Genomic DNA, 19,202 nt, shown 5'->3' with positions numbered 1-19,202 from the left:
ATTGAGGTGTAACTAACCATGCACCCAAACTCGTGGATTTGTTGGGTTTGCAACATCTTTATATGAGGCTTTGCATGTCTTACTAAGCAAGCCATGCTGTTAATTTTGAATGTGCATTCAGTGTAGAATCCAGCTCTTGTTCTCTGTATGTGTCCCATTCCACCATGAAAGGAATTCATGCTTTACGGATTGTGTATGATAATTGACTTAAATTGTGTTTGAATCTTAGATTTATGAAGGATGAAGAAATAAGATTCTAAACTTGTTTGATTGTGTTTTTGTTTTTTAAATTTTTTGGAAAATCAGATTTATTTGGTTGAGTTTTTAAATGTATTTTCTGAAAACGTTCAAAACTTAATTTTATGAAAAAAAATAATAATAAAACAAAAAAAAATAGCTTAGGGTGTGTTTGGTAAAGTTTACGTTTTCAGTTTATATTTACAAAAATTTTATAAACTGGTTTTTGTTTATTTTTAGAAAAACATAAACTACAAACGCATTTGGTAATTAACAAAATGTTTAAAAAAATTTAAAAATATAAAAAAGAGTGAGAAATGGCAAGTGGTGGCAAGTGGCGGCGGAAGACGGTTGTGGAAAGTGGTGACGGTGGGTGGTGGGTAGCTGGTGGTAGCGGGTGGTGGGTGGTGGGTGGTAGTGAGTGGGAGGTGGTGGTGACGGGTGATGGGTGGTGGTGGCAGGTGGGTGGCGGATGGCGGGTGGTGGGTGGTGAATGGCCGATGGCGAGTGGTGGTGGGTGGCGGGTAGGTGGCGGGTGGTGGTGGTGGTGGTGGGTGGGTGGGTGGGTGGGTGACGGTGGCGGGTGGTGGGTAGTAGCAAGTGGGTGGTGGCGGGTGGGTGGCGGGTGGGTGAGTGGGTGACAGTGGCGGGTGATGGGTGGTAGCGAGTGGGTGGTGGTGGTGGTGGCGGCGGGTGGTGGGTGGCTGTAGCAAGTGGGTAGTGGATGGCGGGTGGTGGTGGTGGTGGTGGGTGGTGGGTGGCGGGTGGTAGTGGTGGTGGGTGGGTGGGTGGGTGGGTGGGTAACGGTGGCGGGTGGTAAGTGGTAGCGAGTGGGTGGTGGTGGTGGTGGTGGTTGGTGGGTGGTGGTGGCGGGTGGGTGGTGGCTGATGGTGATGGTGGTGGTGGTGGGTGGTGGCGGGTGGGTGGCTGATGGTGGCAGGTGGCTGGTGAGTGGTGTGGCAAGTAAGTGGCGGGTGGTGGTGGCGGGCGGTGAATGGTAGTGGCAGGTGGTGGGTGGTTGCCGGTGGATGACAGGTGGGTGGCGGTGGTGGTGGTGGCGAGTGGGTTGCAGGTGGCTGGTGGCTGGTGGTAGCGGGTGGTGGTTGGTGGTCGCAGGTGGGTGGTGAGTGGTGGTGGCAGGTGGTGGTGGAGAGTAGGTGGTGGGTGGTGGTGGCGGAAGACGGTGGTGGAAAATGGTGGTGGGTGGTGGCTAATGTTGTGTGATAAAAAAAAAACTAAAAACTCAAAATGGAAATATATTTTTTGTGTTTTTATTTTTTAGTCAAATTTATAAATTGAAACCACTGATTTATAAATTAAAAATTTTATCAAACAAATTTTTATTTGAATTTTTAAAATTTTTATAAATATAAACAAAAAAGTGAAAACGTAAGCGTTATTTTTATAGGATTTAGCAGCACGACAAACCATCCTCGGCATCCAACTGTTAGTAATAGTAACTAAAATTGATTATGTCAGCAAATTTTAACTTTCAAATTACCCTTAGTCCCACAACCAAACGGTCCACTACCCGCCTCTTCCTGTCCACTCTTCTCTCTGTTCTGTTCCTTCACCCCTCATCACGCAACAGAAAACAGAGCAACACCTATTCTCTTCTCTCTCTCTTTCTCTCTCTCTCTCTCTCTCTCTCTCTCTATATATATATATATATATACACATACAGACATAACAGACCCATCATCAACTTCACCAATTGATAGACAAACCCACTTTGATTAACTAACTCTCCCATGAAATTATGCACATTACCTGTTTGAAAAAAATGAAAGCATGGAGAAATTAGAAGGGAAATGTAAGAAAATTGATAATTTATGTTTGTATTATTGATTAATTGATGGATTACAAGATTGTTGTGTTGTTATTTGTATCTGTATATTACAAGTCCTATATATAGAGAGGTTTTGGGAGTAGTAGGTGTAGAGTGGGTGGTGGTAGTAGGTAAAGTGGAGGTGGTAGGTGGAGTGGGTGAGGAGTAGTGGAGGTGTGTAGTGGTAGTGGTAGGTTTTAGTGGTGTAGGAGGTGTACATTAACAGCCCCCCTCAAACTCAAGGAGGATAGGAACTAACCAACTTGAGTTTGAAGAGAGTAACAAAACAGAAAAATAAACTGATAAATAAAACAGGATAGGAGACACGGTATGGTCGTGTCAGACCGATGTAGCAGACAGTTTATGGGGTCATGTCGGACCGTTGTAGCAGACACTGTGTGGTCGTGTCAGACCGATGTAGAAGACAGTTTATGGGGTCATGTCGGACCGTTGTAGCAGGACAGTTTACGGGGTCATGTCGGACCGTTGGAGAAGACAGTTTATGGGGTCATGTCGGACCGTTGTAGAAGACAGTTTACGGGGTCATGTCGGACCGATGTAGCAGGACAGTTTACGGGGTCATGTCGGACCGTTGTAGCAGGACAGTTTACGAGGTCATGTCGGACCGTTGTAGAAGACAGTTTACGGGGTCATGTCGGACCGATGTAGCAGCTGACCGGAATCAATGTCGGGACAGTTTATGGGGTCATGTCGGACCGATGTAAAAGCTGACCGGAATCAATGTCGGGACAGTTTACGGGGTCATGTCGGACCGTTGTAGCAGACACTGTGTGGTCGTGTCAGACCGTTGTAGAAGCTTGTGGTGGTGCACCAAGGGGGCGACTTAGGGAGTGCGCCATGGGGTGGCTTGGGTGGTTCGCAGGGTGTGTAACCGTGCTCACCATGATATATATATAACCCCCCCTCAAACTCAAATAGGTGTGAAGATAGAAACCTATTTGAGGTTGAAACAAAGGGATTGATAAAGCTGACCGGTGTAGAAGACACTGGATGAGTGTGTAGATAGGCGGCCCAAAAGATATACATGGATGTAGATATCGAGCCCTCAAAAGTCGTGCCCGCAAAAGGTGTGCCAAATCTGTCAAAAGGCGTGCCATCAAAAGGCGTGCCCGATGCATCAAAAGGCGTGCCAGATATGATGGCGAGGCACGTGAGTGCCTTGGTTGGCGTGCCCGTTTGTCTGGCGTCAGAGGCGCGCGATGCGCGTGGCGGCCTCGGCTATATAACCAAGACTGAACCTGAGGCTGAGGCAGAGGCTGAGACAAAAAAAACCTGCGAATTTCTCTGAAAAACTCTTCGTTGTGCTGAGAGAGAGAGTCTGTAACACTCTGTTGCGAGAGATAGTCTGTAATACTCTGTTGCCCAGAAAATGGCCTCGTCTTCCCGGAGTCTGCTCACTCTCTTTCCCGATCTCAACGAGTCCACAGGAGAGAGAACTGGTGCGGTGTCCCGTGAACCTCAACCAAACACTGCTGGGTTTGCTCCGTTGAACTTTCCGATGCGGTCGGTGGGGCAAAGAATGGCAGTACAGTCGGATGTGGAGGCCAATCAGTATACTTTGAAGGCATGTGTGGAAAGCATGACGGCGGTCACAAATTTGTCGAACCGGCTGCAGAGCAGGACAAATGAGGTGCAGCATGTAAATGCCCAGCTGGCTCTGCTCCAACGCATGTATAAGGATGCGCGAGCAGAGATAAGCGTGCTAAGGGCAGAAAACAAGGAGCTGAAGCGGAAGACCACCGTGATGTTCCGATTTGGAGGGCCACCAGATGCGGGAGTGGAGGAGCAGGGAGGAGGCAACTGGCTTGGTGGTCGAGGAAGCACGGAGGCAGTACCGTCAAGGGTCGCCCAGGACGGAGGCAAAAAGAAGAGACCTGCAGCAGAGTAGAGAAGAAAAATCCCACTGGGGATGTGGGTGTGTTGTTGGTGTTTGTTTTTTTTTTTTTTTGTTTTTTTTTTTTGTTTTTTTTTTTTTTTTTTTTTGTTTGTAAAATGGTGAACGGGATGAGTCCCGACAAATAAAATAAGGGAAGGTTTGGTGTGCAATTCTGCCTCTGTTTTTTGTTTTTTTTTTTTGTTTTTGTTTTTTTTTTTTGTGGTTGAAATAATAAGAAGAATAAGAATATATAAAAAAAAAAAATAGTGGGTTTGAAGAGAAATGGTGGGAACAAAGGGAATAAAAAAAAAAAAATAAGGATAAGTAAAAGAAGCACCCGGATGAGACATGCCCAAGTGGGGGTGATGAATAAAAAAAATAAAAACAAAAAGGGAAAAGGTGGAAATATGAAAAAAAAAAATATGGTGGGTATGGGGTAGTGGGGAACCGAGTGGGGGTGATAGAAAAAAAAGAAAAGAGAAAAAAAAATAAAAAAAAATGGAAAGATGAGAGAGAGAGAGAGCATCAGTGCTTTGGTTCTGGTGAGCATCAGTACCTGAGCTTGGGTATTAATGCATTATCGGGAGAGCTTCCAGTGGAACTTGGAAAACTTACTAATTTAATATCACTGTCCGTTAGTTCAAATAACTTTTCTGGCCCCCTACCATCAGATCTTGGGAATTTAGCAAAATTAGAGCAACTCTACATTGATAGTTCTGGACTTAGTGGAGCTATACCTTCATCATTTGCTTCTCTACAAAACATGAAAACAGCCTGGGCGGCTCAGCCTCGGCAGAGAGGCGGTCGAGGCCAATGATCTCCGGTGAGGCGACGACACCGGCAGCTGCGGAGGCCATCCACTCCCTGTGGGAAATAGTATCGAGCCACAGTGGCCTGATAGACGGAGACCTCGAGAGGGCTGTCGAGGTAGCAAACTCGCTCATACATAATCCGATCATACTAGATCTGGATGGAGGTTAGGAAGACGGCAGAGTAAACAGAGATCTCAAGCCGGTGGTGGGTATAATCATCATCACACACACACGAGGAAAATGTAGAGAGTGATTGGTGGTAAGGTAAGGGGCTACGAGATCTGGATGCACGGGTTACCGCTGTATGAGCGAGAGATCATCGCCGGAACCGCCGCTGATCCATGCCGGGAGTGAGAGAGACCGGTAGGGGGTGGACGGACGACAATCGGTGCGATGGAGAGCAGAGAGAGGAGGAAAGCAGAGAGACATAGAGACAGAGAGAGACGCCGACGATCGGTCCGGAGGAGGCGACAGACGAGGAGACGGGAGAGAAAATGTTGAGAGAGAGCAGCAGAGTGAAGGTATGGGTAGAGGTCCGGCGGGCGGCCAAGGCGAGGCTGCCGCCCGCCGGTGAAGCAGAATTACTAGCTTCTCAACCTTGCTCTGATACCATGTAAGAAAATTGATAATTTATGTTTGTATTATTGATTAATTGATGGATTACAAGATTGTTGTGTTGTTATTTGTATCTGTATATTACAAGTCCTATATATAGAGAGGTTTTGGGAGTAGTAGGTGTAGAGTGGGTGGTGGTAGTAGGTAAAGTGGAGGTGGTAGGTGGAGTGGGTGAGGAGTAGTGGAGGTGTGTAGTGGTAGTGGTAGGTTTTAGTGGTGTAGGAGGTGTACATTAACAGGAAAACGGAGGGGAATGATGAGGTGATAGATAGATAGATAGATAGTTGAGGAGCTGCATAAGGAAGTAGTAGCAACAGCCTAGAGAAATTACTACTATATTCTGTAATAATCATTGATTGAATTGAAAATTAGGGTTTTTTTCTGGATTAGATTCAGGTAAACAGTTATGTATATATATATTTAGCGAATGAGGAAATAAGGCTTTTATACAGAAATATAGTACGTTTTTTTCTTTTCTTTTTTTAGAATAAATTACAAATGTATCTCTCGAGATTTACTTAGGGGTCTTTTAAAAAGTAGATTATAATTCACTTCCCAGATTATAATCCATTTTTTTCTCTCAAAAAAGTTAATTATAACCATCTTCTCAAAATAGTCCTTAGAATTTTTTATTTAATATAATTAAAGAAAATAAAGAAATTCATAATTACTCTTTTATATCATAATAAAATTACTTAAATTATTAATTAAAACATATTTATAATATCATTAAAAATTGTTAATTGATTTGATAATTTATTAATAAAATAATCGATTTGTTATGAAATTAGAAATCTCATAAATAAAATGTAAAATTACGAGAGACAGATTCATATTTTAATTAAATATCAAAATGTGTATTGATATTTTTTTTTGAGGGGGGGAATTTTGATAAAAGAGATCAATATAGATTTATTTTGGGAATTTATTATTATTTTTTTAAACATTTCTATTTGACTTTGTATAGTAGAAAAAGTTCAAGATATTTTTTAACAATAAGTCTTATTTTAACAACGCTGCTACACACCCCCAGTGGGGGTCGACCCCCGGTGACGTGGCGTGCCCCCATTGGCCAGTTTTCTTTCTTTCTTTTTTTTCTTTCTTTCCTTCCAATCCCGCAGTGCCACGTGGCACTGGGGGTCGGTGGAGGTGGGGTTTACTGGGGTCCGACGCATTTCCGTTTAATTAAATTGAGAATATTATCAATTTTTTTAATTTTTAAAACTATCAATTTTGTACAGTAATGTTTTAAATATTTATTTCACTAATTGATAATAAAAAAATAAATAGAACATGAGATTAAACATTTTTATCCTTCTATTTATTAATTTGATTCAATTATCTAATAAAACCGAAAATATTAACAGTTTTTTTTTTCAATTTTAAAACTTAGACCATTATCAGTTTTTCATTTTTAATTTTTTTTTCAGTTTTGCATATCAATGTTCCGTCATCATGCTCCTTTATAGATAAAAAAAATTTAATTTTACACAAAAAAATAATTCAGCTTTTTCAATTTTTTCAAAAGTAAAACATTGTTTTTTTTTTTTTTTTTTGCACATAAGTTTTTTTGTTTTAGTTTTTTCAATTTGAAAATTGATATTTTAAAGTTTTGAAAATTAAAAAAAATATCAAATCATCATGTTCTTTACAGATTATCATAAATGATGAAGAATCATTATTTGAAGGGCAATTTCGACTATTAAAATTTAATGGGACTTGAAGGTTTAAAAAATCTTAGTTAGGACTTAATAGAGTATAAGTTCATAAATTAGGATTTGTATGTAAATGCCCTATTTTTTTATTAGTTAAGGTTCTTCAACATTTTCACAGAAAAAATTCGACTCAGAAAAATTTTGCCTGGCTCAGAGAAGTTTAGGTCCTGACTCAGAGAATCACATAAATTTTTTGAAATTTCTCTGTAAAATCATAGAAATTTCTCTGAATCGGAGTGAAATTTCTCTGTGTTATTCAAAATTTCTCTGAGTTAAATTTTTTCTGTATAAATGTTGAAGGATCTTAATTACTATGAAAATATTGTATGTCATTTATTTTATAAAATTTTAATATCAAGAACTTTAAAAAAATTCTTTTTTTTTTTTTTGGAACTTAAAGGCTTATTATGAAAAAATATGTAAAAAATTATAAAGATAATGTAATTTAAATAAGTTAATAAATTAATAAATTGACTTTTTTTTTTCCATTTTGCTAAAAGAGGCCATAGTTTCAAAAACCTTAAGAAAGATTAGTGTATAATTCTTTATTTATTACTCATGATGCATATAAGGATTTAAAAGATAATGAATTAGAATTAAAAGTGCACGTTGTCAGTCAATTTGACTGGATTTTGCAATAACCAAATCAATTCTCACTGTTTTAGAAGTTTAGTAACCAATCATAAAACTTTTAGAACTGAACCAAAACTAAACCACAAAAAATGAATTGATTTTACCAATTCCATTTCATCACTATCCCTCCTTTGGAATTGTCCCTAGAATCACTTTAGAAAATTTATGATATCTTTAATAGGAGTAGTTTTTCACTTTAAAAAATTTATGATATTTTTAATAGTTTTTTTTTTTTAAAGCTTGAAAAACTAAAAGTTAAATATTTTACTTTTATGTGAGTAAAAAAATTAATTTGGCGTGTGATTTTTTTAGTTGGTCATAAATAAATTTATTTAGCATTTTTTTATTTTTTTGTACTTTTTAAAACCAAAAAGTTATACAATTTGAATTGTAATAGGAAAGATAAAGTAAATTATTTCTCAAAAACACCGGCAAAGAGAGCAAGAAACAAGTGAGCTTAGAGCATCAGCAGTGGAGTAGCTAAACACTGTGTTAGTGTCAGTTGCTAATTTTTAGCAAGTCATTTTCTGTTTTTGCTCTCACAATGGAGCTGTTAGTAGGTGTGTTAGTGGTGTGTGTTAATATGTTTGTCATCTGCAGCTAGCGTTTTAGCTAGCGGAGGGGAACGTTTTTTTGTTTTACCGGTTGACCGGCCGAATGTCCGGCCGTCCTGCCGGTTGACCGGCCAACGGCAATTTTATTTATTTATTTATTTTTTAACTTGTTGGATTTTTTTTTGGACTTGAAATTTAATTTTGGGCTTGAAATTTTTGATTAAACTAAATTATTTCTATATTTTATTTATTATATACATATATATATATATTTAACGCATACCTTAACACACCCCTTAACACATCCATTGTACCACCATTCATTCACTATTCACTCACTAAATTAACAAACTCTTAACACATATTTTTGGGTCCCACTTTTAACATTTTTTGTCATATAACACACTTTAACACACAATTTTAACACATCCATTGTGGATGCCCTCAGGCCTATTTTGGTAAACAGATTAAAAGCTAATTTTTCAATTTTTTTGATATTTTTAGGTCATATCACCTCTCTACTATTTAAACATTTAAAAAAAAAATCAAAAAAAATCAAAAAATTAACTTTTAATCAACTTTTTAAAACAACTCTTAGCATTCGGCAATGTTCAAATAAGAGTGAAAGGAGAGAACAATTGGGTCCATAAAAATCACCTTCACAACCAGGAGCGGCTCCAACACATGGCCAAGGGTGTCACTCGAACCCCTTGGATGATTTTTTTTTAATTTTTTTATTATATAAGTATTAGGTTTTAGAAAGAAAAAAAAAATAGCAACTGAACCTACTAAAATACAACTTTAAATCTATAGTTTTCAGTCTCAAAACTTTGAATCCACTCACGAAAAAAGCTTACTTTTTGACTTTTACCTACTTTTTGTTTAAAATATTTTATTTGTAAAGCTATCTATTTCTTTTGTCTACCTTTTGTTTAAAATATTTTATTTGTAAAGCGATGGTTTGTATTCTTGCTTTGGACACCTGACGATTCTTGACATCTCTTTCTTTTGTTTACTTTTTGTTTAAAATATTTTATTTGTAAAGTGATAGTTTGTATCTTGTTTTGGACACTAAACTATTCTTGCCATCTCTTTTCAAGCTTTAAACGAGATATGACTTAAGCAGAGACGCTTCAAGCTCTCTCTTATTCATCACTCTCCATCCATAGCTCTCTCTTTTCATCATCAATCTTTTCCAACGACTTCAACCACTCGGTTATTAGGTACATCTTGTATAATTTTTTTTTATTTTATAGTGTTTTGGATAGAACAAATATAAATCAACAATTTTTAGGGTAAAAAGTAGGGCTTTTTTATTTATTTTTTTCAATAATTGTCTTGTTTGTAAATGTATTATGTAAATTTTGTTTGTATATGCTTTGTTAAAATATCAATACTGTTTAATTTCCCCCTTATTTTTGGGGCTAAAAATTAGGGCTTTTTTTTTTCTTCTTCTTTAGTTTTGTTTTTTTTGGCTCACTAATTGTTTGTAATTTGTAAATGTATTATTATGTATATGATGCTTCAATGCTTGTGTATGTTTTGTCAGAGATGTTATGTTGCACTGTAATTGATTTATGAGTGGTTGATTTAGTATGGTTTTTATGTACAAAGTTTTTCTTTATATTTTTTTTTTCCAATTAGTTCTACCGCTATGGACAAATTTCTTAAAAGAAAATCAACAGTAAAAGATTCATCTCCTACACAAGAAACTTCTTCTAAGCAAAGTCAAGTAGATGTGAACAATCTTCCATCTGACCCGGGGCTACGACAAAAAATTTCATTTATCATCCTAACTGTCAGGATGAAATTAGAAGAGCATATTTACAAAAGGATCCTTGTCAACCTCTTGACCACAATTTTCCTCAACGAGACATTAGTGGAGTCATGCGTCAGTTTAATCCTGCTTGGTTTAAAGAAAACAATAATTGGTTGGAATATAGCATAGAAAATGATGCTATATTTTGCTTCTGTTGTTATCTATTTAGACTTGATACCGATAAACAAGCAAGTGGTGACACTTTTGTGGCGGGAGGGTTCACAACTTAGAACAAGAAAGAAAGGCTACAAATTGATGTTGGGGATCTTAATAGTGCTCATAATCAAGCTATGAAGAAGTGTGAGGTTCTTATGAAACAAAAGCAACACATTGGAAGTGTTTTTTCTAGGCAATCTGAACAAGCAAAGATTGAATATCGATTAGTCTATTTGCTTGTGAAATTGGCGTTAATTTTACCAGTTGCGACTGCAACGGTGGAAAGAACATTTTCAGCAATGAAATTCATAAAGAATCGATTGCGTAACTGAATGGGAGATCAATGGTTGAATGATTGTTTGGTTACATATATTGAGAAAGATGTATTTGATAGTGTTGATAATGAGCTTATTATGCAACGATTTCAAAATATGAAATCTCGTCGTGATCAATTGTAGAAACTCATGTATTAGCATATCTTTTTGTTTAAACAATAGTATCAATATATTGAAATATTTTTGTTTATAACTTCATAATTTAAATTAATTTGTTGATTTTCTTTCTCCATAGGTGATACAATAATTAATGTGAATTTTCTGTAAGATATATGACATTTAAGTTTTTAATTGACACCATTAACAAAAATTCCTAGAGTCACCACTACTCATAACAACACAACAATTGCACGGTACCTAACTATTGTGGTGGTATATGGTTCAAGTAATTGTGCTGGTATATGGTTTATGCTAGAATCAAGAGCAATTGCACGGTAGCTAGCTCGCAAGCACGCAAACACTAGGCTTGATCATCTTCGATTAAGTAACCTTCAGAATCTGCTATTGTCGAAACATGGATGGAAGTGGAGGCACTCCAATTTAGGGGTGAGCAGCGGATATACCGATCCGTCAAAACCGACCGAACCGAAACGATCCGCCACATTTTGGACGGATGCGTGATGATGAGCGGACGGTTGCGGATTGATTTTCTCCAATCCGCCAATTTGGCGGACGGATGGCGGATTTGAGATTTTTTGGCCGCAACCGAACCGCCAAACCGCCAAATCGCGAGCACCTGTAGTAATTTATAAGACTTTGTATTTTCAATTTGTTTAAATATTATGTTTGTGTTTTCAATTGAAAAAGAGTTTAAATATTTTGTTGAAAAAAAGTTTTCAACTTGAATATATTTTTGAATTGAAAAAAATAAACATATTATTCATCTATATTTTTTAGTTTTTAAATCTAACTCTAAAAATAATAAATAAAAAATATGATATATGCTGGTTGGTTTTTGTTTTCAAAAACATATGTAGATGTAACAATATAGAGACATTCAATCTCTACTACTGCTCTGTTTATGGTTTTGGTGGTTTGAATTGTTATTATATTTTAAGAATCACAGATTGTAATACTTTATAGGGATGAATCATGCTGTAATTGTAATATGTGGATGAAGCATACAGTGATCGTGATATTCTAAAGTTTCAAACTTTCTTTCTTTGGATAAGGCATACAGTGATTGTAATACTTTTTTAAGTCATTGACTGTAATATTTTTTTTTTCTTTTTTTTTAAGGAAGTGCACAAGTTGAATTATGTTGAAAATTTATAAAATTTTAAACCGCCAAACCGATTCGCATCCATCCGCCAAACCGCCAATCCGCTCAATCCACATCCGCCGGATTGGCGGACGGATGCGGATTGATTTTCTTCAATCCGCCAATCTGGCGGACGGATGGCGGATTGGAGGTTTCGTGGCCGCAACCGACCCGCGCCCACCCCTCCAATTCAATCAACCAACATCAACCATTATTTACCAAAAATTGATGAATCCATTAGAAGGCATTCCTACCAATGAGGAGGTCATCAAGGCCGAGACTATGAAGCTTGAGAAAGTATTCAATGTGTATGAGAAGAGATTGACAAAATCCAAGTACCTTGCTGGTGACTGTTACACCTTAGCCAATCTAACCCACATACCAAAACTAGTTTTCTTCATGAGAAGCCCCAAGGCAAGTATGGTGACCTCTCGGCCTCACTTGAGTGCTTGGTGGAGTGATATTTCCTCGCGGCTAGCTTCCATCAAAGTAGCAGAGGAGCTCAAGTTAGACTAATGCCGTGAAGATTAAAATTTTAATGTGTGCGCGGTATGGGGTTGATTATTGTTATGAGTATGAAAAAAATACAATACTTTAAATTGCGTCTGTAATTGAATTTTCAAATTTTCTTATTTTCATATTGAATTTGCTTATAATATTAGGTGTCCTGAGCGTATTATGGTGATCCATCCCATATTTTATGTATTGTATCAATAAAATTATAGGGCATATTATATTTTTCTAATTCTCAAAACTAATCAATGTAAATTACATCATAATGAGATGAAATGCTTAGGAGAAAAACATCCTAAATATAGTGTCACACTTTTTTTCTTTTCTTTTATTTTTTTGTAAGTGTACTATATCACTTTATTTAATAAGGATGAATTACACTTATATCCATACATTTTGTATCAAATTTTACCTTAATTTTTCATTTTGTCTACTGTAACAATAAACTCATTGCACTTTTAATCAAATAACAATATATGATTTCCGATAATTTAATATTAAATTGCTTAATTACCATGAGACCATCTGATGAGATATTTTTCAAAATAATTTTTTTTTCTTTTTCTTTTTTCAATATAATTTTCATTGCATTTTTTTTCAAGAAGAGAGTATGCAATAATTTAGTGAGATTTCTATTTTTTCAAATGTAAAAAAGCACCAGCGTCACAATACCCTTTTCAACATGTAATAATTGTTGTTGATCTTCATTTTATTTTTAGATATCTATTTTTTTTTCTAATGAAAGAAAGTACCATCATCACAATACCATCTTGAGTATGCAATAATTGTTCATCGTCTTCATTTTACTCCCCCCCCCCCCCCTCTCTCTCTCTGAGATTCTCATGGCTGTCCTGCAGAAGGTCTATGGAACCTTAACATCTCCACCAACATTGGCACTGTTTGGGAAAAAAGAGTTGAGGCTATTATAAGCTCATTTGTGAAATAAGCCAAAAAACTTCTAAATCAAAGTTTTTCAAAAAAACAAAAAAAATTATATATATATATATAGGCTGGCAGTGCTGCCACTGTGACAGAGCCTACCAGTGTCACTGTGACAGAGCCAACCACTGACAGGTAAGGAAATTACAATTTTGTCCCTTTGTATTTATTTTGAAAAATGTGAGATTAAGAATAAATTTGTCATTTTAACTTCAAACATCATTGCAACACATTTTTTAATACACTAACTCAAATAAAAATCCATCACATCTTTCCAAACACAAACTAAAATAATCTACTAAAATAGTCAAAAAACTTTAAAATAACCACTTCCCAAACGAGGCCATTAAGAGTTTTGGCATCTCTCTATGAACATGACTTAGGCCTCGTTTGGGAACAAGCTAATTTAGTAACTTTTTGGCTATTTGGCTAAAAAGGTAAGTAAAAAAAACTTGTATGTTTGGAATGACTTTTTGACTAATTACGAAAAGATGTGCAAAAAGTAGAGAGAAAAGAGAATCTTTGACTTTTTGGTATAAATTGTTGATTTTTTAGCTAATTTAGTACCTTTTTAGCTAATTGACTAAAAAAGTCAGTCCCCAAACGGGGCCTTAGACTTTGAGTTTGTACCCATTAACATTGAAGCTGGGGAGCACAAACAAGAGCCTTTTCTTTCTCTCAATGTATTTTCTCTCTCTCTCTCTCTCTCACATAATTAAGTATAATTTTCAATCAATTTGTCTCATATTCATATACTTAGTTTTCGAGTTTTTCTTGTTATATTTTTGTGTGGTTAATTTGATGACTTCTTTTACTAGCCATTTGCTGAGGTACCAGCATTTCAAGATGGAGACTTGACTTTATTTGGTAAGTGATTCCCAAATCTCCATCCTTCAACTTATACACACACATAATGGATTAGTAGAGCCGTACAGATTTAGGATAAAATCTAATATTTCAATTTTGAGTCAGCTCAACGAATCACTGGAGGTTTATTTAGTCACTAATTTCAAGATCTCGAAATTAGAATTTTTATGCAAAAAATTAAGATGATAAATTTTGTGAGATCATGATCTATATATATCAAATAATTATGGCAAGGGCTATAATGAGATTCATAGCCTTTGCCTATCCAAAACCAGGTAAAGAGCACATATTCAAAGACCCATTAACACAAGGTGTTGTGGCTGCCTGGATTGATGTGCAAGATCATCAATTCAATCCTCCAGCTCTGAAGCTTATCAATGAGCTAATCTTCAAGCCCAAAAATGGATTCACACCCGACACAACCGCGGTGGCAGAGGAGGAAGCAAAATTAGCTAAGGTGCTGGACATCTACGTAGAGCGACTTGGTGAATCCGAGTACTTGGGAGGAGAAAATTCACTTCCGCAGATCTAACTCACCTTCCTAACTTGTACTATCTCATGCAGACACCAATGAATCGACTCATTGAGTCACGCCCAAGGGTTAGGACATGGTGTGCAAGTATTATGGCTAGGCCGGCTTGGATGAACCGGGGTCAAGTAGTCCTTTTTCTTCTAAAAGCAGGATGGACAAATCCATTACATGATTCTAGATTTTCAATTCTAGAAATACATTCTTTCATCCTCTTCAAAAGGGCAGGCATAGCAGAGAAATTACTAGATATCTTCTGTCTGAGCAATCGTGTTTTCTCGGAAGTCTCTTGATCTTCTTCTGCTAGTGGGGGCCCTTTACCTGATTCAATGGGTCCTCCTGCATCTGTAAGATGCAGAAATGGTCAGTTTCTTACAATGTGAAGGATACAACAGAACCGAAGCAATGCGAGGAAGCCATCAAAAATCTTGAAAGCAATTACCATGAATCCATACATTAGATTAAGCATATTCCACTAAAAGAAAACAAAATGAATAAAAGAAACCATTTTTAGCATATTTACATTTTGTTTTTCCTTGCTTTACAAGAGGACCATGAAAGAGCCAAAACCTTGTATTTGACAATATAGTGTAAACACCATTACAGAAAACTTGTTAGTTGAAGCCAAAAAGCTTTTATTTCTAGAAGAGATTTTTTTTACTTTTTTTTCTTCCCCCTGAGCTTAGCCTTTTCTTCTTGCAACCCCAATCACCACAAACTCATGGACCACCTCCAGCACAGACAGCGCCACCACCGCAACTATAAACGTTGTTTACCTCCTAGGTTGGCTTGTGCAAGACAAGCCACAACTCAGTGCAGCTAAACTCCAAAATTATGCATGGGACATGTGCACGCCTAATCAAGCTTGTTCGTCCAAATAAAACTCAAGTACGTAGGATAGTGTGAGCATGATACAGTCGCAAAAACTTTTGTGCATAACTAACTCCTAATAATCAACATTATATTCCTTTTTAAGCTCAAGGATATACTTTTTCTATAATTTTCCCTTCAATGGTCCCCCATTTCCCTCATTGCGAGACTTCTTTTAAAGAATATTAACTGGTGTTGTGAAAGGCGCTCCTAGGCGCAAGGCGCAGTGAGGTGCCCAAGGTGAGGCAAATTGAAGACGGCGAGCGCCTTTATGGACTTTTTTTTCCCCTGATTGAAATCAACGTTCATATCAGTTTTTTTGGGCTCGTCTCCTGCTCTCCAGTCTGTTCTTAGGATACCACTCAGGTTATAAATTAATAGCCATGCTACTCAACATTCATGCACTAGCTTATCTTGAGAAACTAAGAATTGTTACCATTCAATTGTGTCCAACAAAATATCTATAATATTATATAAAGACAACACCCCATTCTGGTGTGGAAACCCCATTTTTTGAAGCCGCGTCATGCTATTTTTGTTTCCAAAAAACCAAGAAGATATCAGTCCGGCCCAATAAAAAGTCCAAATATGTAAATTCAATACCTATTACAGTTAACTCACCCAAATTCCTCCATATCTATGGCAGTTTCAACTTTCGACCGTCTGTATAAAACTTTTACAATCACACATTTTAAACCCCCCAAAAAAACACACATTGCATGTATGTACCTATATGTAAAGTACTCTTTGATTATTGGGTAAGGATCCCAGTAGGGCTAAACTCTAATTTTAAGAAGAACACTTGCCATGCTCTGAATAATGAAGGTCATGTTTCATCTACACACATACATAAGCTGACACCTACTTGAAAAAGAAACTCAACCACACATCTTTAGATTGAAAAACAACAATGACAGCAAAATTTTCAAGCTCATGCCACTCTAAGGGCTAACATATTCAAAGATATAGATACACAATTAGTACCCCAAAAAAAAAAAAAAAAACAAAAAAAAATTCCACTAACTACAATTAATTAATGTAAGAAAACTTAGCAATCAAATTTATTGTTATTTCTATTGAAAAAAAGTAAAAATTGGGGAACATTTTTTTCATGATGTGAAAAACCCATTAGAGCAAACCATACAAAGAACAATTTGAGAGTAAAATGTACCTGGGTTAGGGTTACCAGAGGGTCCTGGCTCGGACCCATCATTGAAATGGGTCGAAAGAAGGGGTCTCTGAGCAGAAAGAGTAGAAACGAGAGTGTTCTTGAGCTGATCTGGTAGTGTAGTTCTGTACTTGAGTATTCTGTGACCCATTTGATTCACCTCTGCCCCTAACTTCTCGAGTTCATTCTTGTCGTTGTCGTGATCCATTTCCGAGCTTAGGGTTTGGGTTTGATTACATTTTTTGGGTTCGATTGGCTTTTGCCCACTCAGAGACAGAGAGAGCGAGAGAGAGAAAAAGAGAGAGGGAATTTCTAGGGTTTCAAATTTTGAGCCTTTTGCCTGTAATTTTCCCCCCAAATGGAAGGGGTGTGTGCGCGCACTGCGCGCCCTTTTAAATTGATCCCTTCTCAGCCCGTTTTAATAATTTAAATTATTTAGGCCTCGTTTGGGAACAGGCTAATTTAGTAACTTTTTAGCTATTTGACTAAAAAGGTAGGTAAAAAAAACTTGTATGTTTAGGATGACTTTTTGGCTAATTACGAAAAGATGTGCAAAAAGTAGAGAGAAAAGATAATCTTTGACTTTTTGGTATGGATTATTGACTTTTTGGCTAATTTAGTAACTTTTTGGCTAATTGGCTAAAATAGCCTCTTGGCAAACGAGGCCTTAATGCGTAAAATCCGTTAAGTATTTTATATTTATAAAAAATTACGTTAATCGAATATTAGTAGTTTTGATTGGAATATATTTTTGTCAATAATAAATATAATTTTAAAAATAAATTATTAACAAAAATATATTTTGATCAAAGAGTTATTGATATTCAATCAACGTGATTTTTTGTATGTAAGAAGTACTTGACAACTTTTACATATTGAACGGTTTAAATTATTAAAACATGGACCCGTAATGAACCCCACAGGGCTAACAGTATATTCTAGTCTAAAGAGAAGCCTCTCCCTATTTAAAATTATTTATAAAAAAAAAAAAGACGACAATAACAACAACAATGTAACAATGGCTGATACAATTTTTTGTTTTTTTTTTAAAAATCAAAATTTGAGGATAGGTATACATAATTACACAAATAAGTTAATTACAAAAACATAATAAGAATTAAATCTTCTATCTTTTTTCTTTGCACTATTTTTCTTTCTTTGGCCAATAACTACCTCTCCACTACCTTTTCTAATCGTCGCCAGCTTAACCTTTCACTTTAGCTTTCTTCTGCCTTTCCTATCCCTTATTCCACCTTCAACCTTATTGTCACTATTACTATTACTTCCATCATCTTTCAACCCTTTCCCTCCCGTTGATGCTCACCATCGCTATACTTAGAGATTACCCAGCCTTTATTTTCCCAACCCCTTCGTCTAGTACTTTCCGATACCATCACAATACCTCCAATCCCTCTTTTTAAATCCTAAATTTGTAATCATTCACTATCGCAAGCTCGTGCAATCCCCAAATCTCTCTTATCATATTACGATTTCTCTTTTCTTTTTGATCATCATTAACTTTGCTAAAGTGGTAGCAACAGAAAAGGGCTAAGATGGGAAGGAATTGTAGATAGGTAGTAGTAGTAGTGATAATAAAAAAGGGGATTAAATGTAGGACGAGGAGGTCAAGAAAGAGTGTCATGACCCAAACCCGCCCTTATAGGTTTAGCGCCGTAACTGGCCAGCAATCCTGGAGTTACCAAGGCCTCTGAACAGATCAAGCAAAGTTAAAAGGACTAGCGAAAGTAAATATCAAATACAATATCCATAGAGCTGTGCAGACATATATGTGATAGAAAATTTAAAACTTATATACATGTATGTGACGTCAACCTCGCGTCACCATATAAACAGATAAACAAAAAGATATGTTCAGACTTTAACAAAATAAATACAAAAATGTCTTAAACATTGTTCAAAAAAAAAAAAAAAAAACTTGACCACTTCTCAAATTGCAACCTCCTCGGGAGGCGCAGTGGTTGGTTGACAAAACAAATTTTCAGGCGATCATCATACGCCTAATCACCTATATACATAAATAATACAGTGAGCTGGAGCCCAATGAATAATAATAGAATAAAGGTTTTAATAAATGACGTACATAACATATTTCATAAATTAAAATTCAAATCAGAAATAGATTCATATTCATATTAAAAAATCAGAGATAATCATACGTGGTATATCCATTAACGCTAGCAAAACAGTTGACCCATTTATATGGGACGTAAACAGTTGGCTCATTTGAACAAAAACATTTTTAAGGATCCATAACAGTTGACCCATAATCACATGAGACGTACAGTTAACTCATGATTACACGATACTTTTAGTTGACTCGTGATTACACGAGACATATACAGAGCAGATAATAAATATCACTTGATGCTAAGGATGTCATGAATACATTTCAGAAATCTGGACAATCATTCATCCGTACAGAAAATAACATTT

General features: G+C 36.4%; 2 protein-coding genes and 1 long non-coding RNA gene across 3 annotated transcripts; 2 read left to right on the top strand and 1 right to left on the bottom strand.

Moving 5' to 3' along the window:
• The first annotated feature begins 2,082 nt into the window (after nucleotides 1-2,082).
• Nucleotides 2,083-5,449, top strand: LOC145820624 (uncharacterized). Its single transcript, XR_014362526.1, has 2 exons — nucleotides 2,083-2,643; nucleotides 2,680-5,449. It is a non-coding gene; the product is annotated as an uncharacterized LOC145820624 (long non-coding RNA).
• Nucleotides 5,450-12,090: 6,641 nt separating this feature from the next.
• On the top strand, nucleotides 12,091-14,817 carry LOC114321975 (glutathione S-transferase PARB; the record flags this gene model as incomplete). Its single annotated transcript, XM_082913407.1, is given in 5 exon segments — nucleotides 12,091-12,276; nucleotides 13,911-13,997; nucleotides 14,133-14,181; nucleotides 14,457-14,690; nucleotides 14,693-14,817. Coding segments are annotated over 5 exon segments (681 nt in total), but the record flags the coding sequence as incomplete, so codon positions are not given.
• On the bottom strand, nucleotides 14,359-17,157 carry LOC145820616 (uncharacterized). The gene is made up of 2 exons (XM_082916876.1): nucleotides 16,752-17,157; nucleotides 14,359-15,055 (listed from the first exon to the last, which is right to left on the bottom strand). The coding sequence occupies exons 1-2, from the start codon at nucleotides 16,954-16,956 to the stop codon at nucleotides 14,835-14,837; spliced, it is 426 nt and encodes a 141-aa protein (XP_082773002.1). The 5' UTR covers nucleotides 16,957-17,157; the 3' UTR covers nucleotides 14,359-14,834.
• Nucleotides 17,158-19,202: the final 2,045 nt, after the last annotated feature.

Source organism: Camellia sinensis, chromosome 2, assembly GCF_055761805.1.
Source record: "Camellia sinensis isolate YWXY chromosome 2, ASM5576180v1, whole genome shotgun sequence".
Classification (NCBI taxonomy): domain Eukaryota; kingdom Viridiplantae; phylum Streptophyta; class Magnoliopsida; order Ericales; family Theaceae; genus Camellia; species Camellia sinensis.
This window is presented reverse-complemented; position numbering and strand designations above follow the sequence as displayed.